The sequence below is a fragment of the Lupinus angustifolius genome, chromosome LG06 (assembly GCF_001865875.1).
Source record: "Lupinus angustifolius cultivar Tanjil chromosome LG06, LupAngTanjil_v1.0, whole genome shotgun sequence".
Classification (NCBI taxonomy): Eukaryota; Viridiplantae; Streptophyta; class Magnoliopsida; order Fabales; family Fabaceae; genus Lupinus; species Lupinus angustifolius.
The window spans coordinates 22,849,761-22,872,415 of NC_032014.1; the positions used below are offsets into that span (position 1 = coordinate 22,849,761).

Genomic DNA, 22,655 nt, shown 5'->3' on the forward strand with positions numbered 1-22,655 from the left:
GCAAATCTTCTTTCACAAGTTAGTGTAGTTGTTTACGATAAATATTTGATTAAATACTCATTTCAGTTCCTCATGTTTTTCGACCTTACCAGTTTAGTCCTCGAAAAATGAAAAACTCAAAATAGTCCCGAAAATTTCAAATGTGGGTCCAATTAGTCATTTTTAGGGTCAAAATTTGTCCCTATCAGGTTTGTAAAACATGCTACATTCGAAATTTTTGGGAACCATTTTGGTTTTTCGAATAATAATGGACCAAACTAGTAAGGTCAAAAAAACATGAGGGTTGAAATGAGTATTTACTTCAAATATTTTGAGTGGTTTAACTTCTCCCATGCAAAAATTTGTCAAAACAATTATAGAAATAATCTATCAGCTCGCGATAGTAAGATTGTGTATATCTATCCATTTAGACCATACTATGTGGAAGCCTCGTGCGATAGATCGCCCTAACCTTTATAACGAAGGGTTTTCACATAACTTTCACGACTTTCGAAATAGTATATCATTTGACATATATCTATTTGATTCCATTTAATTATTCAACTATAAATAATATTATAATAACATGATTTTACTATAAATCAAAAACTGCTAAAGATATTTCTTATCGACTAATAAAGAAGAAAAAATAATGAAAATCAATTAAGGTTTTAAAAATAGTAAATACCTTTTATTTTATGGAAACAATATCTTATAACACGCACAAAATATAGGAGCAATAATATAGAAAAAATTGAATACCTAGGTTTGTAGCCTTGTAAGTATGTTACCTTTTAATATTTCTTCCAACTTAGCCGGAATTGTTTGGTCTAATTTGATGATTTTATACCTAATTAATAATTTTTATCTATAAATTGAATAACCATGTCGTAGTAATGTCTTTATCTTTTTTGGACCAGAGCAAAACAAAATATTAGAGTAGTGTGATATTTTTTTTTAAATTTTTAAGTAAACCGCTCATTTTACTTCTCAGGTTAATCAGGTTTAACCGAGTTCAATACGATCGGACTGAAATTTCCCCAATTCAAAGCGGTTCAACTATCACTCGGTCAAAATGGTAAACCAGAGTCATTTTCAAGTTCAGTCAGCAATCAAACCAGTCAAACCGTATAGTACAATCCCATTCTCACAAAAGTAATTCCTTCCTCCTAATTAGGGTAGACTCTCAACTTATTTTTTTATCTTCAATTGTCACAAATAATTATTAAGGTCAATTAGTGTAGCACAATAAATAATTGATCTAGTAATGTAAGATCCAACTAGATCTCAGATATACTAAAAGATTAATAATTCGATTAATAATAATAACAACACTTAAGTTATTGTTAAGAACTGTAACAATCACGCACGCCGAAAGACACGGATAAATAACTCATTAATTTAAAATAAAAATTATTAAGTGCTTAAATAAACGAAGAATTAGAACAGTGAATTAGGCGCATAATAAGAAAACAATGACCGAAATGAACCTTCCGCCACCGATGTTGATGGCGTTCACGGCGGTGCAGTGGCAGGAGTTGGAGCATCAAGCTCTCATCTTCACCTACCTCACCGCCGGTCTAACCGTTCCCCCTCAGCTCCTCCGTCACCCATCTCGTAAGTCCAAAACCCCCAACCCTTTTTCCAAATCTTACATTATTTTTCATTTTTAGTCTTGAGAACCGACTTCATCGGTTAATCATGCATCCCGAAAGAGATTAGTTACTAACCGTGAAAGTGAGGGGACACTTGGTTGTATAAATAAGAAATGATAATTCATTGTTTAGTACTACCAATGTTATCATCCCTCGCCATATGCGTGAATAACTAATCTCTTTCGTAGTGGACCATTGTCATTCCCGACAAGTATCGCTTACAGGAATCGAACCCTTGACTGTTTGGATGATCCTCGCCTTATACTACTAGATCAACTTTTTGTTGATAGAAATGATAATTCATTGATGATATGGAAAGTTACCAAATTGATGTATTTTAATCTGAATTCATGTTTAAATCTCTTTTGGGTATTTTTTATTATCTGAAAATAACACTTTTTTATTATTTTTTTTCCATTTTGGAAGTTGGTTATTATTCCTATGATGGGAAGAAAATTGACTTGGAACCAGGTCGGTGTAGGAGGACGGATGGGAAGAAGTGGCGGTGCTCGAGGGATGCTCATCCGGACTCCAAGTACTGCGAGCGTCACATGATTCGCCGCCGCTATCGTTCAAGAAAGCTTGTGGAATCATCACAGTCTACTGCTGCTGCTCCTCATTCGAAGTCGGTTGAGGTAGAAGGAGTAGCCTCTGGGAGCAGAGGTGACAGTGGAAGTGGAACCTTTCAGAGCCTGCCCTTGCACACAAGTGGAGCCCGCGATGGTTTCGGACTTGGAAGCAATAAGCGCTTTTGCCAGCTTCAGATGGAACCCTTTCCCAGTGACTTGGTTAGCAAGGAAGAGTACAGGTACATTTTGTCGAGCATTCGAATTCTAAATTGGCAATTAACAGCTTTAAGTTTGAGTAAATAGAAATAGTTGCACCCCTCCAACTTAGTCTCTAAAGAATAAAAAAATTGAACTTGGTAGTCAAAATAGTCTATTATAGGGACCAATATGTCCTAAAAAAGTGTCATGATAAGGATTAACTCAACCGGTATTTGAAATTTGTAGCTACCAAATCAGTTACGAAATTAGGAGCTGAACTTTTCTCCGGGATGAATTTGTGTATCAGCATCCTTATGAATTTATGATTATTATTAATAAGTGTATGTCATATCCGTTTAAGCTCCTTCTGTAGCATTTTAATTTTTGGGGGTTTGATTTTCGGAGGAAATAGATTTCAGAGTCTTTGTCATTATCGACTTTTGCGGTTATTTTGAATGAGAACCTTAGTCTTGGTTTAAGGGCCGGAAGGGAGTGAGACAAGGACATTCTCTATTCCCTTTCTTTTTGTTACAGTGATGGGTGTGCTTAGTCCTTTGGTCTAGAGCTGTGAACAATGGGTTGGCTAAGGAGTTAGCATTTGGCTCACAAGGGGTGCTAGTTTTTCATCTTCAGTTTGTTGACGACATCATTTTTTTCTTGGAACCTTCTGATAACTTCGTCTATTCTTAACTTCTTCGAGCTTATCTCGGGTCTTAAGATTAACTTGTTTAAAAGTGGCCTGGCAGGGCTGAATGTAGATAGTACATCCTTAGGTGCTTTTGCTTCTTTAGCATATTGCCAAAATTTTCAGTAGCCTCTCACTTATCCTAGCATCCCTTTAGGAGATAAGTTAGGTAACCCATGTGTGTTAACTAGGGATGACGACATGGCCGGGCGGGCGTGGGTAGTGCTTTCCTGTTCCCAAACTCGTACTATTTGCAGGTACCCAACGAGTTTTTATTTTCTATTACATATTTATATATTTTGTAATAATTAATATATAAAAATAATTATTACATGAATAATAAAATATTTATATGATAAATTTATGATTATAGTCAAATCACTGTAATTAATTATGAAATAATAATAAAGTAAATAATATATAATTTTAAAATAATAAAAGATATAATATATAAAAAAAGTTAATTAAAAAGTAAGTTTATAAATATGCGGGTACTTGCGAGATGAGTATCATAAAACCCATTCCCGCACATATATTATTATTGCGGGTATCCGTTACGGCTATTTTTTTGAGTACCCAGGTTGGGTTTTTTTGTCATCTCCTTGTAGTATCTAGTGGTTTGTAAGATTTCAAAGTGGTTAGATTGTTTAAAGGTTTGTTTCGTTTTTTGGGTGGTCAGATTATGCTCATTCAGTCTTGTCTAACTAGTATTCCTTTGTATTTCCTTCTTTCGCATTCCTGTGGCAGTTGCCCGTAAAATAGAGAAAGTTTTGCACACTTCCTTCGGTCACCAAATGATTGCGCTTCCAGGTGTTAACACCTTGTAAGCCGGGAAATCTGTTGTAATGCGAAGGGGTTGCGCCTTTGTAATTTAGTGTTTGAGAAAAACGGGTTGACCGCTGAGGCTGTGTTTGTATTAAGTATGGTCATAAACAGCTTTGGAAAGGTTACTCCCAAAAAGAGCTTTACTAAAATATGCATTGGGGTTTTCTGTTGCATTAAAACCATACCGATTCCTTTACCTAAAGTGTCGCATTCAATTCCGAAAGGAAAATCAAAATTAGGATGAGCAAGCACCGGGGAATTAGTAATCGCCCTTTTTAACGTGTCAACTGCTTGTTCTGCCTCCTTGTTTCACTTGAAGTTATCCGTAGTCAAATCATTGAATAGTCTGGTTATCAGTTAAGCCAAAGAAACCCCATACTCCTTTAACATTCTTTAGAGTTGGCCACTCTAAAACTTCGGCTCGATCCATTGCTACCCCCTTATGGGAAATGGTGTGACCCTAATACTCAATTTGCTGCTTCCCAAACCCACATTTCTTCTGGTTGGCTACAAACTGATTTATCTGAAGTACTTCTAACACCCGAGCTAGATGGCATAAATGATCTTTCCAAGTTTTACTGTACACTAGCGCATCATCAAAAAACACGAACTTCCTCAAATAAGGCTTAAAAATGCGGTTCAAGATTGATTGAAAGGTAGTCAAAGCATTCGTCAACCCAAATGGCATGACTAAATATTTGTAATGGCCTTCATGAGTACGAAGACTGTTTAAGGCACATCTTTTACCCAAATATGGTGATAACCAGATTTTAGGTTCATTTCCGAGAAATATAAGGAACTTGTATTTGAGGTATGGAAGAGGTGCAACTTATGTTTATGACCATTGAATTAGGAAAATTACCTTATACAGAGTGTAGCAACTAAGGATTTTTCGTTCAAGAAAAAGCCTAATGTATTAATGTCAAGTTGTCAATATATTTCTATGGGTGTATATGATTTGGGGTTTCGAAATTTCCGGCTGCATGATCATAGCCTCTAAGCATTTTGATATATTCTAGATTTTCATAATACATTTTTTTTTATATTTTTTGTATGGGTAGAAGGGAAAAGGGTAATTTTGAAGTGACTACTTGTTAGAATGCAGTTAGCATGATCAGTTAGACAAATAGGAGAGAAAATGATAGAGGGAATTCGGGCCGAAGATTGTATTTTTATTGTAAAAGGGGGAAACCCTTTGAGGAGATTACTCTCATTCTTGTTCATTTTCAGTTCTGTTCTTGGATTTGTAACATTTTCAGAAGTTGTTTTTCTATTATGCATAATCGAAGTTGAGCATCACGATGTCTACTAAAAAAACTCTTCCAGGTTCGGGCTGAACTTTGAAGCAGATGAGCATAACTTCATACCTAAAGATCTACGAACTCCGAGATATCAAGATACCTTCGAATCAGATTGCATGTGGTCTCACATGTCCCAAGTTTCCTCAAACTCTATCTCCGAATCAAGAAACAGTTCTACAGCGACCACCAACTGCTTCCAGCAGCAAACTCCGCGAGATGCCAACCCTTTGAACATTGCTGCTGCACATTCCGAGCAACATGTCTCTATCGGGCATCTAACTTCAGCAGGGTGTGTGAAACAGGAATATCAGCCTTCTCCTTCCCTCTACTGGAAGAAGGGTCAAGGCTCTCCGGCCGCTGAATATATACCCGACACAGATTTTAACTGCAACCCTGATGTGAACGTTGATCGCGGCGATTCTCTTTATAAGTAGCTTGCGAGGTGTTCTTGGTAAAACGTGAAGCAAGCTTTCCGAATCACCCGGATCGCACACTATGACCGCCGTAAATGGAAGAAATGCCCTTAGAGAAGGTGATTAACAATTTTTCATCCTTAGCATTCAGATAGTTGAGGGAATTGTGATTCTATTATTACCTATGGTAGGTGAAGGGGTTCTGTTTTCTTTATATGTAAACTTATAATATATGACAATGCTTTCAATTTTCATATGCTTTTCTTTGGACTAGATATGGAGGATCTGACCAACAAGATCATTCTATCTTAGCTATATATATATATATATATATATATATACATATACATATCGGGATCCGTTTACGCCTCAAGTTAAGTTACACTAATTACATCTAATCTTATCAATTGATTTTCTTAAAACGGACCAAATGGGAGAGTGAACTAAATGATGAAAGAGAAAAAGAGAAATGTTAGATGACATTTAAGTTTCATCCATTTGATCCGTACGATTTAAGAAAATCAATGACTGAGATTGAGTGTAATTAGTGTAACGTAACTTGGGTGTAAACGAATCCCTCCTCATATATATATATATATATATATATATATATATACACACATAGGAGGAGATCCACCTACTTCACATCTTCAGATCTATTGACTCATTCAAATCATGTGACCCATTAGATTTTCATAGAATAAATGACTAAAACATAAAATATGTTTTTTTAGTTTACTATTGGAGTAAGTGGAGCCCCTCCGATGTGTGTATATATATATGTGTACAAGAAGTGACTCAGATGAAAATAATTCTTACTGTGAGAATTTAGAATAATTAATATGAACCATTGAATCCTATTTGAACGATTAAGATTAAAAAAAGCGATTGTGTGACTGATAAGTAATTTTTAATCTTAACTTGGTTGTAAGACTCATATTTATTGTTATCATAGTTTTTTGAGAACTATTTTCATGTGATTCACTATAAAAACATTTTTCATGATTATTATATTTCTTTTTATCTTAAAAATTACTTTTCTAAACATATTTTATCAAAATTTAGCGAAAATACCAAAAATTCTATGCAGATGATTGACCTTTTCATACTAGCTTTAAGCTATTTACATGTTTAATATTAAAAAGACATAAAAGACTTTTAATCAAAACAAAATTTATATGGCACAATATTATTTATCATTCATATATATATATATAGGAAAATGATATATTCTTTGATTAAATCTTCTTAAAAATCCTCCTATCCACAAAAAGTAATATATGTCAATAAAGTAATGATACTTTGTTAATTAATGATTGATTTATTAGTGACATATGTCACTTTCTCAGGTACGAGGATTTATAGGAGTATAAGCATTACTTAAATATTTATATGTTTCGTAGAGATATCCAAATATGAAACCAACCATTAATATTTTATTTTATGTATTCTTACATAACTAAAAATTAAAATAGATACATAGAATCTCCAAAATGATGTTCAACATTTGATTTATAAATCATTATTTTTTAAACTTTTTATTTGATTTTTTCAACCAATTCCTTCCAATCTAATTTGTGTAGATACCAAGTCAAATGTACGGAATGTTAGGCAAAAATAACTATTATTTAACAACAAATGAAATATTAATAACAATTCAAAACAATTAATGCTTGCATGGCAGCATGAGCATGCAAGGTTAGTTAGCATGAAATTAAGAACCACAAGAATATATAAGAGACCCGTTTACACTAAAGTTAAGTTACACTAATTATATTCGATCTCAGACATTTATTTTTTTAGATCCAACGGACCAAATGGGTGAGTACAATAAATTATTTCAGATTTATCTTTTTATCTCTCATCACTTATTGCACTCATCCATTTGGTTCGTTCGTTAGATATAAGAAAATGAATCATTGAAATTGAGTATAATTAGTGTAACTTGGGTATAAACGGATTTCTCCTTATATATATATTGATGAGTATATGATGAGTGTGCAAGTCACATTCTTATATTATGAGATTTTGAATTCTTCTATTTTTGGAATATTGACCCTAAGTGTTAGGAAACAATATTGTAACATGCATTACTAAATATTCACATGCATGTTAAGATTAATTTAACCTTAAACTCTATAAAAAGGTTGTTTTATTTTCTTGAATGTAATCAAAATTTATTTTCATATTTCATTGCTTAGAAGTAGAAAATGCCAACTAGTAGTAACATTAGAAAGGAAAATGTTGTTGCAAAGATTGAAACACAGAAGAATGAAAACAAGGTTTGTGATGATAATAAGGATAATAATTCTTCAACAGTGAAGGCTCAAACCATTGATGAACTTCACTCATTACAGAAGAAAAAGTTTGCATCAACTATTCCTAAAGGTTCATTTGTAAACTCTTCTACATTTTGTGAGGATGAACTCAACCAACAACAGCTTCAATCTATAAGGTATAGGTGTAAATACAATGGCATTAGAGTACATTACAATATCACAACATCAGTACCATTTGAGTTTTATAATACCATTTTACGAGAATAAAGTAACTTCTCGTATGAGAAGTTCGTATCAGAAGATAATTTATCTTATGATGCGTGGAGATACTTTAGTATCAAAATATATTCATAATTATCATTGAAAGTGTAGATCAATTAGTCGGATTTGTTTTATATTGATCACATGTCTTTGGTTAGTGCCATAATTGCGATGACAATGTTATTGCTAAGACTCCCAAAATCGTAATATTATGGCCACAATAATGATTGGAGAATGCAATTTAAAACATCAGCAATATTAAATACTTAGTAGGAAGAATGTCACCGCTAATCGTGGTATTACCCGACTTGAGCATGATTAATCATCCATGTATAATTGTATGACTCATATTTATTATTTTCACGATCTTTACTATCCTAACTTGAGATACTTGGTTTTATTTGTTGAAACAGTGCATCTTTGGCATCCTTGACAAGAGAAAGTGGACCAAAGGTGGTGAAGGGAGACCCATATAAAAGGTTGAAAGCCCTTAGGATTGGTCATGTATCTCATCATCCTATCACTCCCACCATTTCTGTCAGTGACAGTGCTTTGAAGTTCACTCATTTCCTTTACAATCTCTCCCCTGCAGGTTCCCTTTTATCCATTTTTTACTTCATTATATATCATACACTTTATCTACCGAACTTTTCTTAGGGTCTATTTTCGAGTTATTTTTTTGAAGGGAAATAAATGAAACAAAAAAGTTTAAGAACCTTAAAATACTCGTCTAAGAGGGATTATTTCATTTAAAATCATGGATAATAGTTAGGATCAAAAGTTGCTTAGTAGTCTTAAATTCATTTAAAATAGTTATCTCGATATGACTTTTTTAATCTTAATCATTCAAATAAGATGTAATGATTATATAATCGTGTAAGAGAGATTATTTCATCTAAAATCATGGATAATAGTTGGGATCAAAAGTTGCTTAGTAATCTTAAATTCATTTACACGAGTCATTACGATACGACTTTTTTAATCTTAATTATTCAAATAAGATATAATGATTATTTCGATTTCTCACAATAACAAATGTTCTCGTGATGCAGAGCTTTATGAGCAAGCAATCAAGTATGAGAAAGGATCATTCATAACATCGACAGGAGCATTGGCCACACTTTCTGGGGCCAAGACAGGAAGATCTCCTAGAGACAAACGTGTGGTCAAGGATCATGTTACTCAAACTGAGCTTTGGTGGGGAAAGTAAGCACTTCTCACCTTATATTATGTTATATATTTCATTGCCTAGTTATCAACCCCTATGGACCCTACTAAGTCGGAGTCTCCTGTACTGAGTCGTCTTTTTTATAGTCGAATTTTAATATATTTGATGTTGAAAATGTTGTAGGGGTTCCCCTAACATTGAGATGGATGAGCATAGTTTCATGGTGAACAGAGAGAGAGCTGTTGATTACTTAAACTCTTTGGACAAGGTCATTTTTTCTCTCCCTCCTTTCAGTCATTTCCTTTAATACCATTCACCACTATTTTAAATTGAAATCGCGGTTATAGTTGTATTGTATTTACTGCAATTGTGGGAAAGTGCGGCTGATGCGACTACTATTTGGTAGTTGTTGTGGAAACTTCCGAAGCCGTAACATTAGGGTTGCAGAGTGTAACTTAAAATACTGTCATTGACTTCTCAGTTACTCTAATGTCCAAAAGGTGTAAAATGAATCAATTGTTTAGCCAATAGGATATATTAGTATGAAATGCTTGAATTCGATAAAGAGGGAGATTAACAATAAATTATCCATTGCACGAGATTCCCACTTAGTAGGGTATGAGACAAGTAGATGTATGCAATTTTACCTCGCAAGTAGATAGACTTAAGTATTGATTAGTTTTAAAAATCAGCTTTATCTGAATATTGACTATAATTTGCTAGGGTTTACATTCTTGATTTTCAGGTTTTTGTGAATGACCAATTCTTGAACTGGGACCCAGATAATAGAATCAAAGTCAGGATTGTCTCTGCTAGAGCTTACCATTCCTTATTCATGCACAATATGTAAGTAAAACAAACAAAAAGTTATATACTTTCAAAGGATGAAATGAAGTATATAGAGATAAATATGAAGGTTATTTAGTGGATCAAGTAACTATTTATGTATCGTATTGTTGGGTATATTTAAGTGCGAAGTCCCATATTGGATATGAACGAAAAGAGTTTGTAAGTAGAAAAGACTCATAGAATCATTGCTTTAAGGTTTTGGTTTAAGAGATGGTCTATCACTTATCACTTATGGATGATTATTCACATGACTTATAACAATGTGACTCCCTAGTGGTCGAGGCTCTCGGATCACGGATTAGTCCAACAAATATGTGGGTTAATGTTTTTCTTTTCACAAACTAAGTCCAACAAATTGAATTTGATGTGGCATGATGCAGCCCAAATACGGTTCATTCGGTTGCGGCCGCATCACTGTAATTAAGTATCGCACCACACTTATGGTATGATGCGGTTGCAATGGTCACCACAACCGTAATATTGCGGCTGCATCACATGATGAGGTCCGCAATTTGAATCATTGGTTGTCGATGAAGTCCGCAATTTGAATCACTGATTTTCGATTAATGTTTTTCATCTCACAAATTGAGAGCATCAACTTATTGTGGCAGGTGCATAAGACCAACTCCTGAAGAACTTGAGAATTTTGGGACACCAGATTTCACTATTTACAATGCTGGACAATTCCCTTGTAACCGTTACACTCATTACATGACATCTTCAACTAGCATTGATCTTAATCTTGCTAGAAAGGAAATGGTTATCCTTGGAACACAATATGCTGGAGAAATGAAGAAGGGTCTTTTCAGTGTTATGCATTATCTCATGCCAAAGCGCCATATCCTATCCCTACACTCTGGCTGCAATATGGGAAAATCTGGGGATGTTGCTCTCTTCTTTGGACTCTCAGGTATCGTGTCGATGAATTTATTAGAAAGATGTAGCCATATACTTTTGGAGTCGTTATGAGACATGCTTAGTCAAAGACGAATCGAGTAATGTTATCTATACAACAAGTTCCGATAACTTTTTAGATAACTTTACTTTTAATAATCTAAACCATTATGTTGTATCATAAAAATCGAAGTTGTATGGTAGCTCTCGAGGATAGGTGTCCAAAAAACATTTGATTAGTTGTTGCATCTCATGTTTCATTTTGCTGTAATAATGCAACTTTTTTCTTTTTAGGTACCGGGAAGACGACTCTTTCTACGGATCATAATAGGTATTTAATTGGAGACGATGAGCATTGTTGGAGTGACAAAGATAAATATGAAGGTTATTTAGTGGATCAAGTAACTATTTATGTATCGTATTGTTGGGTATATTTAAGTGCGAAGTCCCATATTGGATATGAACGAAAAGAGTTTGTAAGTAGAAAAGACTCATAGAATCATTGCTTTAAGGTTTTGGTTTAAGAGATGGTCTATCACTTATCACTTATGGATGATTATTCACATGACTTATAACAATGTGACTCCCTAGTGGTCGAGGCTCTCGGATCACGGATTAGTCCAACAAATATGTGGGTTAATGTTTTTCTTTTCACAAACTAAGTCCAACAAATTGAATTTGATGTGGCATGATGCAGCCCAAATACGGTTCATTCGGTTGCGGCCGCATCACTGTAATTAAGTATCGCACCACACTTATGGTATGATGCGGTTGCAATGGTCACCACAACCGTAATATTGCGGCTGCATCACATGATGAGGTCCGCAATTTGAATCATTGGTTGTCGATGAAGTCCGCAATTTGAATCACTGATTTTCGATTAATGTTTTTCATCTCACAAATTGAGAGCATCAACTTATTGTGGCAGGTGCATAAGACCAACTCCTGAAGAACTTGAGAATTTTGGGACACCAGATTTCACTATTTACAATGCTGGACAATTCCCTTGTAACCGTTACACTCATTACATGACATCTTCAACTAGCATTGATCTTAATCTTGCTAGAAAGGAAATGGTTATCCTTGGAACACAATATGCTGGAGAAATGAAGAAGGGTCTTTTCAGTGTTATGCATTATCTCATGCCAAAGCGCCATATCCTATCCCTACACTCTGGCTGCAATATGGGAAAATCTGGGGATGTTGCTCTCTTCTTTGGACTCTCAGGTATCGTGTCGATGAATTTATTAGAAAGATGTAGCCATATACTTTTGGAGTCGTTATGAGACATGCTTAGTCAAAGACGAATCGAGTAATGTTATCTATACAACAAGTTCCGATAACTTTTTAGATAACTTTACTTTTAATAATCTAAACCATTATGTTGTATCATAAAAATCGAAGTTGTATGGTAGCTCTCGAGGATAGGTGTCCAAAAAACATTTGATTAGTTGTTGCATCTCATGTTTCATTTTGCTGTAATAATGCAACTTTTTTCTTTTTAGGTACCGGGAAGACGACTCTTTCTACGGATCATAATAGGTATTTAATTGGAGACGATGAGCATTGTTGGAGTGACAAAGGTGTCTCCAACATTGAAGGTGGTTGCTATGCCAAATGCATTGATCTCTCAAGGGAGAAAGAACCTGATATTTGGAATGCTATCAAGTTCGGCACAGGTATTAATCCGAGTCAACTTTAACTCCCCTTTTCTTCTTTGAATTCCCCTTAAGCAACTACATTTCAATATATTTCTCTTCACTTGATTGAGTCATTGTCAGTTTTGGAGAACGTCGTGTTTGATGAGCATATCCGAGAGGTTGATTACACTGACAAATCAGTTACAGGTATATAATGAAGTTTGATGATAAACTTATATGATTTTGATCTAAAATAATGACTTAGATTGTTACAAGAAACCATGCTAGAAAATATAACATTGTTCATTGAAATTGCAGAAAATACTAGAGCAGCTTATCCAATAGAGTATATTCCAAATGCAAAGTTACCATGTATTGGCCCTCATCCAAAGAATGTAATACTATTGGCATGTGATGCATTTGGTGTGCTTCCACCTGTGAGTAAGTTAAGCTTAGCACAGACCATGTACCATTTCATCAGTGGATATACAGCTTTGGTAATGTCTAAATCACTCAACACTCTCTTATCTTGCTAATATTGTCGGAATGAAGATCGTATGTCCTATATCCTTCACGTCTCTCTGTCCTGACCAAATCAGAGTTTGTCAACAAATAAAAATTGACACCCCACTTTAACTTTATTTTACGAAAGTGATATATTAATATTCATATGTCAATATTTTAGTTGGCGGGACAGGGAATGGTACGGGAAGTGGGGACAGAAGATCTGTATTCATGTTGTTGATACTTTTAACACTCATAAATTCACCTTTTGTTAATAATTAAAGGTGGCTGGCACAGAGCAGGGCATAAAGGAGCCACAGGCAACATTTTCAGCTTGTTTTGGTGCAGCATTTATAATGCTACACCCTACACAGTACGCGGCGATGCTCGCCGAAAAGATGCAGAAACAAGGAGCTACTGGATGGCTCATTAACACTGGATGGTCTGGTGGAAGGTTAGTTGCCCTTAATTGTGATCATTGAGACAAAATTTGTTTGGTATGAAACATAAAACTAACAATGTTTCATGCTTCTGTCAAACTGCAGCTATGGTTGCGGAAGCCGAATTAAATTAGCTTATACAAGAAAGATCATTGATGCTATTCACTCTGGAAGCCTCTTGAATGCTGAGTACAAGAAGAGTGAGATTTTCGGGCTTGAGATCCCTACTGAAGTGGAGGGGGTGCCCTCAGAAATTCTGGACCCAGTGAACAAGGTTAGTTGTTCGCGAAGTCTTTACCTTTTCGATAACAGTCCGATAATATGTGCACTGTTGTGCGACACTTTCACGACACTTTGTGCTCTAAATCTAAAAAACTGACAGTGAAAGTGTCGAATGCTGCTGTATACAACAGCATTTCGTTTTCGATAATTTCAATTATTTTTCCGTTTCCATAGTCCTTTAACATTTGAGTTTGTCGGATGATAGTGGTCAGATAAAAAAGTGTACAAGGAGACACTATTGAAGCTGGCTGGATTATTCAAGAATAATTTTGAAACCTTCACCAACTACAAGATTGGCAAGGACAACAAGCTAACCGAAGAGATTCTTGCGGCCGGTCCAATCTTCTGATGCTTAGGAGCAAGCTCAAAATGGAGAGGATCTTCACACGTTGCATTATAGCCCTTCGAAGTTGATATAGGCCAATGCAGTTCACAATCAAGGTATGATAAAACCGACGAACTAGTATTCTCTACATCGGATGAATGGAATCATTAGGATGTTACAGGATAAACTGGGCTAGTATACTCTTTCTTTTTTCTTCTTTTTAGCATTGGTAGGGTTCATTCAATTCATATGTAAACTTTCAGATTTCAAGTTTCCAAATCAATGGATTTCAGATTATGGCCTTTTGATTAATGGCCTTGTTTTTTCTTTTCTTAACTTCAAATGAGACATCCTCATTCGTAAATAACTAATATATTGAAGATGGAATAGACAAGACTTCATCGAAAGGTTGCGATTTTTAAGAAGAAGAAGAAGAATGAGTCGACACATATGATATAGCCGGAAAAAACTTCAACAACAAGCAATCAACAGAGTTCTTCAAAATGGTTCAAAAAGCCAACAACAAAAACTTAAAGAAGTCAACGAGTTTAGGATCTGATGATCTAAGCATCAGAAACAGCTTCATGGAAGAATGAGCTCAAGACTAATCAAGTTTATAATCATCTCATTATAAGATGCAAAAGATGAAAACAAGAAAGCAAGAAAGCTATTACATGATACACATTCAGAAATCCCCACCATTAAGGGAAATGCTCACGTAAGATCGAAATCGACAAGTAGCGGGTATAACAGAAGTCAAACGGGCGGCCAAGTGCACGACATATTGGGATTTGGCAGAGTAGATGTCTGCATACTTACACTCGTAAGCGAAGAGATTGATTTTGGAATTTCAATCTATAACATCCAAGTCACAAGGCATGCAACCTTACTATTGTGTTGATGCTCATCCTCTATAGTGAAAATATATATGAAATTGAGGATCATACAAATGTATGCAAAGATGGTTAATTCCATGGTCCAACTCCACAACACCAATATAAACTATAAATTGATGAAGAAAAAGGACAAGAAATAAACAGGACCTCGAGCAAAATTCACACAAAAAAAATTGGTTTTTATTTCTCATAAAAGAATGGATTTATCAAAATGTAAATGCACAACTATTAATAATGGAAAAAACTAAGTGTAAATGATCACTCGTGAACCTTATAGATACTCCAATCTTGCAGTCTCTACTAGCTGAGTTCAAGCTTTCTAGTTCAAGTTTTGTAGTTTTTCCATGAATCAAAATTTTAGGTTTGGAAGTTAGCTCAGCACAACGGTAAGATTGTTATTTAATGATCATGAATTTCGCTTCAAATTATGAAAACAATCTTTCCATTTCCGGGATAAGGTTGTATGCCTTGTGCAATGGGTTGCCCATTTTCAATACTTTTAGGTTTATGGTTGAAATTTACAAACAAATTGTTACAAAACTTTTGGGAGTACTAATTATTATAGCACAAGAGAAATTTTTTTATAGTTAGACCAAATGGTAATTAAGGGAAAGAAAATTTACATAAAAAAATAACAACAAAACTAGAACATGCTGCGTAACAATAAATGGGTGCTTCACCAAAATTTTAACTTCATACCAAAATAATCAGCAATTCCAATAACAGTTGATAAAATGTAAGTATAGATAAGCATTACGCTAAGTGCTGCGAATGATGACACTGAGAGGGTATCAATAGACAAGTTCACCAACCCGGTGAGGATATTTGCCTGCATACAAATTTTTACACGAAATTATACGCGAATCTAGATAGAAAGCACATGAAATTAATCAAAAGATATCTTGCTCACCAGAAGAAATGTAGCCAGTAAGTTCCGATTATACGCTTCTTCAAGTATTGAAGTTTTACGTCCAGGAACAAGATCGGCCAGCATTAGAATTGATATCAGCTGAAAATTGGGTGAGATTCAGATTTAATATTCAAACTGAATCCATAATCAAATCAAATATAGAACCAAGGGGAGAATAAACCTGTAGGTTGTCGGCTACTACCAAAGTGACATAAGGCAGGTTGCACTGCACAAAGTTTTAAGAATTAGTTTTTATCCAATGATGCCAAAAGAATGCCCTTCTGAATAGAAATTGCAAAACAGTGAGACCTACCATTCTCCGTGAAATTCTTTCCACGTGTCGGTCTAGAAGCACAGTTAATAACCTGACATGGGCATCATGGAAAAGGAACAAATTCAAAGCTGTTGACTTCATTAAAAATGATCAACGGATTATGGATTTAGCATTACCAAAACAGGACGCAGAGAACCCAGACCCTAATCCGAACCCATCTGTTACTTCTAAATCCGGAGGTATGGCTTCCAAATATAAGATAGTTTCCCAAATTAACACCAAGAAGGTACAAGCCCCAGTACCCTGAGACAAAATACGATTGTTTGACCAAAACAATTACGAATAATTTCCAATGAAATTTCAGACTTAGCACCAATACTGGACTAGACAGGTGTATGATTCTAACCAAATATGCTAAAAATCCCCTCCTTGTTTTGACTTATGATGTCCGTTCCTCGATCATTAGAAAGCAAGTAATGATTTAAGCCATTCATCAAGCAGAACTGGTACCCTTTGAAACATAAACTTAGTTGTATAAGAAAACCAGATATCAAAAGGGAAGCCATAAGGATAAGATTGAATTGAAAGAGTACCTACTAGGACAAGTAAACCAAAAATTCCAGAATATCGAGGAGGAACATTGATAATGGACGTAAGGATTGACACAGCACCAAGCGTAAAGAAGAAATTCCAATGCACACCATATTCACTCACATGCACCTAAAATAAGGAAATTTTGAATTTTGATACAGGCTTCCTTGAGAAGGACTTGAACAGACAAATCAGGTTCCTATTTGGTTTCAGGAAACATTTTCCATTTTCATATTCTGTTTATAGTAATAATTACAAGTATGACACTGATAGGCTTTTGAGCCCAAGTCTATTAGGAGGGAATCGGCTAAATATAGTTACTATTTAGATAAGTACATAATTTTCAATGGACTACATGAAACTATAGTACTCCTCAATAAATATAATCTGACCTGATAATCCACACCAGTTGTTGTAACAAGGCGAAGAAACCCTAAGATGATCAGTGGACTACATGAAACTATAGTACTCTTCAAGTTTCTGAGAAAAAAATATATTATTAGAGGAATCCAAAATACAGTATATAAGTGCAAGTTCATTCAAAAAGGCATCAAAGATATTATAGAGAAGGCAGAGAGAATGATAAAAGAAATAACTAAATTTCCAAAGCCAGTAAGTGAGCATGGGAATGTAATAAGCATTGCTTCTTTGTCTATTGTATGAGCTTGTCACAGAAGCCCCTTAACTCGTTCAGGAAACACATTTTATAATTTATAAAATTTGAGATAAAAGAATGAAATTCCGCACGTCATGGAAAAAATAAATTCTTGTATTTTAGTAAGCACACATACACAACTAATGTCCAAAAATTTGTGAGCAAAGCATTCAAGTAAGACAATAGGGCAGCATTGAAGGACTCACACGGATGTCATATTTCGTGCTTGTCGAGAAACTAATGAATTTGCTAATACGAAGGCCCCAACTCCAAGATCCATCTGGCATGAAAAAAGTATTCTCAAAAGTAGAACAATTAATCATTAAGAGGTCAGCTTGTTATAAGCATAACAAAACAAAATTGATGCATCAATATTAAGTACACATGAGACGCTGCTAAAATTTGAAGTGAGTGAGAGATATCAAAATTTATAAATTATAACCTCATATAATCCATAAATCAAAGAAAAACAATTTAAAATTTAAAAAATTAATTAAAAAACTGACATTCCCAAACCCCCAACCAATAATGTAATATGGTACATAACCCAAGTGATAAATGAAAAAGAAAAATACATAGTATGGAGTTATATACATTTATCAGAAGAAATGCTCTCCATTGAAGGACAAGTAATCCTCACTAGTCAACAAAATATACAAAGTAGAAAAAGAAAAATACATAAGCTAAAAAGAGGACTCTATAGATAAGTGCTAAATTAGGAAGCATATGAAAGATAAGTGCTAAATCAACTTTGCAACATTTGAAAGATATGTATTTCACTTTTTTCCCATATTTGGAACTGCAGAGATTCATACCAAACTAGTTCCATAAGTTTCAGTCTTTGCATATCTTCTAGGAAATATTTTAAAGTCAACAGCCAAGATGCACAAGAATGTGATAATCATCTGCAAAAACATTTTCATCAACATAATTGCAGAGTAGGATCAGAGCAATTAACTAAAATATCTTATAGTAGAGCACTTCATACCACAATAATCCTGTATGACATAATGTATGACCGAAGAGAATTGGGCTCTTCGTCAAATGAAAGAGAAGAATCACCAGGCCTACAGTTACGGACAAGCAAGTCAACCATTATATGCTTCAAAATTTGGTTCCTATTAGACTGTTGCATTACTCAATAACATTGATTTCATAAAACCGTGTTGCTTCAGGAAGTTAGCGAAACAAAATACATGATTACCTCTTGACTGCTATATAAAGTAATGTTAAGATTATGAGCAAACATGCCATAATATAGGACCAGTCTGCAAGTACCTGTCGCCAAATTCATTGTAGTAATTACCAAATGAAATACCAGTCAGATTTTTTTAATATTTTTCAGCAAACAAAGAGAAATGGAGATGTAAAGAACAACCAAATGACAAAATTAATAAATTACAAGTGTCCTTATACATAATATGACTTTCCATTCATCAAAAGCCATGCTATGAAGATAGTTGCATATAAAAAAGTTACTTCAAGATAGCAGCACAACATTCGATATGACGGGTGAACACTTACAGTGAAAAATAAGAGCATAGTAACAACAATGACAAGATAATCCAGAGACAAAGTAGCTAGGTATGCTTTGAAGTTCCTATTCCCAGAGACTGCATCATCATTTTTCTTCTTCGGATAAGCACCTAACATTCAATAAAATGAGAAAAACAAACAAGTATACAATTAAAACATAACAATGAAACAAACAACAGAATCACAGAACTAAAGTAATCAAACCATAATCATAGAATAAAATATTGCAATTGAACAAAAAATGTTGGGTATCTAAAACAATTATAAAAAGATTTTCATGGACACTCCTTAAAGTGATCTTAATATGTAAATAAAAAGAACAGCCCAATACACGAAGCTCCCACTTAGTGAGGTCTGGGGATGGCAGATGTACGCAGCCTTACCCCACAAGAAAAGAGTCTGTTTTCGGTAGCTTAATATGTAAATCATGGGTTTAAATTAATATTGTGCTTATATTGCCTTTACCACAAGCACTATTATCTAAAACATGGTAGATGCAGCCACAATCGTGATCACTCACTATCCGATTACGCAGACTCCCGAAACCACAATATTACAGTCACTCAAAATTATCAAAATTTTAAAACAACAATGAGTAACTAAAAATAAGATATATGAACGATTGGATTATTAGTGCCTTAAGATTTATCGAATGACATATAAACAGTATTGTTTACCAACAAGATATTGGTCTAGTAACAAGGCTCTGGTCTAATAGTCTAACCAAAAAGTCAAATGTTCGATTTATATGAGCGACACTTATCGAGAATGACAGTCACACACCCCGAAACAGTACCCAAACAAATAAACACTACTGTTTATTTATCTACTCAGTTTGCAGAAAAGTTAGTTATTCCAAAAATTAAATTGGGAAAAGTGTAGGGACTAACCAATAAATAAATTGGAGGTAATTGAGTGACGAATAAGTATCAGAATCTGTAAATAAAATGCAAATAATAATAAATAAATAAATTATAATGAAAAATGAGTTAGCAATGTGCGAATTGAAAAAAGAGAAAAACAAACAGGAACAGTTGTAGTAAGGGCGAAAATTTCAAGCATAGAGGATCCATTCAAATTGCTCACGAATCTGAAAACAAAATGAAATGAGAAATTATAATAAATAATAATAATTAATAATAATAATAATAATAAATTAGGTTGAAACAAAAAGAAGAAGAAGAAGAAGAAGAAGAAGAAGAAGAGAGTAATTAACTGTTCTTTGAGAAGCTTGGAGGAATAAGGATCCATGAATAATACTATTCTACGAAACAAACAGAGCAATTGCGATTTCACTGTGTTACTCTTTTTCTTCTTCTTACTTTTGGAAACAAGAACAACGTAGGTTCTATTTTATTTTTCTGTTAAAGATTGAAGAGTTTTATTAATTTGTTTAGAATTGAGGTTTTTTTTTTTAAATTTAATTCTTGATCTTTTTTTTTCTTCGAAAATTCTCTGACATGTAATTTTAGATTAAATGTATTTATGATGATTTAATCTCTCTGTAAATATTTAAATATCTATTTTTTATTGAATGTGTTCTAATTATGAAAAAAAAACACAAGGGATAATTATGATTGTTGAAATGATAATTTTAGAAAAACTATTTTATGACAAACTATTTTTTATTTTATTTTAAGGAAATTTGTCATGGTCATTCAAAGTAAGGGTGAGTAAGACCCAACCCTACATGCTTACCCACCACAGTTTGATCATGATCAGGCCCGAATGGAATCGGGTCAAGGGCTGAGTTCAGGTTAAAAAAGTAAACTCGGACAATATTTAGGGATGGTATGGACCAAGCATGACTCGGTCCATCATGTCCCATTGTCACTCATTCATCATGTTTGTATGTATTTCTACTCAAATGTATAAGTAATGATACATTTTGGTCTGAAAGTATCATTAATTTCTAATTTTTCATTATATATATGATTAATAATATATATACATATATCATTTTATATGTCAAATTACATATTCATAATAATAAAAATGAGTGTGCATTATATTTAATTGGCTTTAGAATCGGGTCGAGTTTAAAGACTGATCTGATTGATATTTAGGGTCGAGTTAGCTTCGGGTCTAAATCAAGATTTAAAGAATAATTCAACCAATATTTAGGGTCAGGTAAGAACAAACATTAACCCATCCTAACTCGGATGCTCACCCTTAATTCAATGGATGACTTGAGGGGGAAGATGATTCCAATTTTGTTATATTCTTACTACAAATTACTTATAAGGAAAATGATTTTAAAAAACAGAAATGAGAAAACACTATGATTATTCAAATGATGATAAAAAACCTCATCATAATCATCACCATTTAAATGATATTTTGAGGAAAAGATGCCACTTATCATGACATTTTCCCATCAATCATGAACAATTTTTATTTTTATAAATAAAAGAATTTTAAAGAACAAAAGTGAAACATGAAGCATTGTTATAAAAATCGGTTCGTACTGGTTGGTTTAACTGGTAAATAGATGAATCAATCACAATATTGATACGATACAATAATTATATCGGTCATAATCATATTGACTAAAAATATATATAATATTCATTTATTAGTGAAATAATTAATATTTGGAGTAATTAAATATATAAATAATTCAAAATCAAAATTTCCAATCATTTATTTTCATATTTCATTTATAATTGGAATACAACATTTTATTGTTCGTTTGTTTTATTTTTTGTCGTTTTCAATATTTTTCTAAAAATGAAATTAAGTTATAGTATTATACAATAATTAACATTATAATATGGAAATAATTTATACACTTATGCAACAATCAAATGCAAAAATAATTTACACATCACAACATTATCTAATATGAAAATAATCTATATATGGAAATAATTAAATATTTTAGTTGTGGTTAACTAATGTAATATTTCAAAATTTTGAAGGGTAAATTGGCAAGCATGTAAATAAAAAGTAGCTTTCTAAACATGAGATTTTAAACGTTATAAGTTTTCTTTATTTACTAAAATGATCTAAAATGAGATTTTATTTACTACATTCTTTGATTACTTGAATTAGTTATAACTCTGAAATGTATAGTTATCTTCAAAAAATTTCTATAGGATTAATAAAACTCTAAAATGTTTAGTTCTTTATTTTATACAAATGACAAAAGTAGTAGAATATTCTCACCAACTAATATGTATCTATTTACTAGAGAAAAAATGTATATAATAATAGTATATGAATTTTATATATTGTCATTACATCATATATCATTTAAATTTAATATTCATTAACTCTTCAATTAAAGTAATACAAATGAATCGTAGATGATATACGGTCTATGTACAAATCTTTACATTCACAATGCATAAATATTATATTTTTAAATTAAGAGAAAAAAATGTATAGATAAATATTAAATTCTTACACTCTTATATAAATTTATACTGGGAAATTTATGTAAATTCATGCATCTAAAATTAGCATAGGTATCGATGATAGAATTATTAATGTTCATTAACAAAAATATTTATATTTGATATTC

At 33.3% G+C, this 22,655-nt stretch overlaps 3 protein-coding genes across 3 annotated transcripts; 2 read left to right on the plus strand and 1 right to left on the minus strand.

Annotated features, from left to right (window-relative positions):
• LOC109350532 (growth-regulating factor 3-like) lies at nt 1,428-5,646 on the plus strand. Its single transcript, XM_019591764.1, has 3 exons — nt 1,428-1,596; nt 2,061-2,442; nt 5,238-5,646. The coding sequence occupies exons 1-3, from the start codon at nt 1,455-1,457 to the stop codon at nt 5,644-5,646; spliced, it is 933 nt and encodes a 310-aa protein (XP_019447309.1). The 5' UTR covers nt 1,428-1,454.
• Nucleotides 7,836-14,579, plus strand: LOC109350533 (phosphoenolpyruvate carboxykinase [ATP]-like). Its single transcript, XM_019591765.1, has 12 exons — nt 7,836-8,080; nt 8,579-8,757; nt 9,218-9,371; nt 9,517-9,601; nt 10,079-10,179; nt 10,794-11,092; nt 12,582-12,755; nt 12,858-12,923; nt 13,035-13,213; nt 13,505-13,674; nt 13,766-13,934; nt 14,148-14,579. The coding sequence occupies exons 1-12, from the start codon at nt 7,836-7,838 to the stop codon at nt 14,289-14,291; spliced, it is 1,965 nt and encodes a 654-aa protein (XP_019447310.1). The 3' UTR covers nt 14,292-14,579.
• On the minus strand, nt 15,767-20,452 carry LOC109350256 (uncharacterized protein At4g17910). The gene is made up of 16 exons (XM_019591454.1): nt 20,346-20,452; nt 20,156-20,219; nt 20,020-20,065; nt 19,118-19,239; nt 18,798-18,871; nt 18,582-18,660; nt 18,409-18,498; nt 17,800-17,873; nt 17,331-17,418; nt 16,941-17,067; nt 16,754-16,858; nt 16,524-16,650; nt 16,387-16,438; nt 16,255-16,299; nt 16,074-16,172; nt 15,767-15,992 (listed from the first exon to the last, which is right to left on the minus strand). Exons 1-16 carry the CDS (start codon nt 20,378-20,380, stop codon nt 15,840-15,842), a joined length of 1,380 nt encoding a protein of 459 aa, XP_019446999.1. The 5' UTR covers nt 20,381-20,452; the 3' UTR covers nt 15,767-15,839.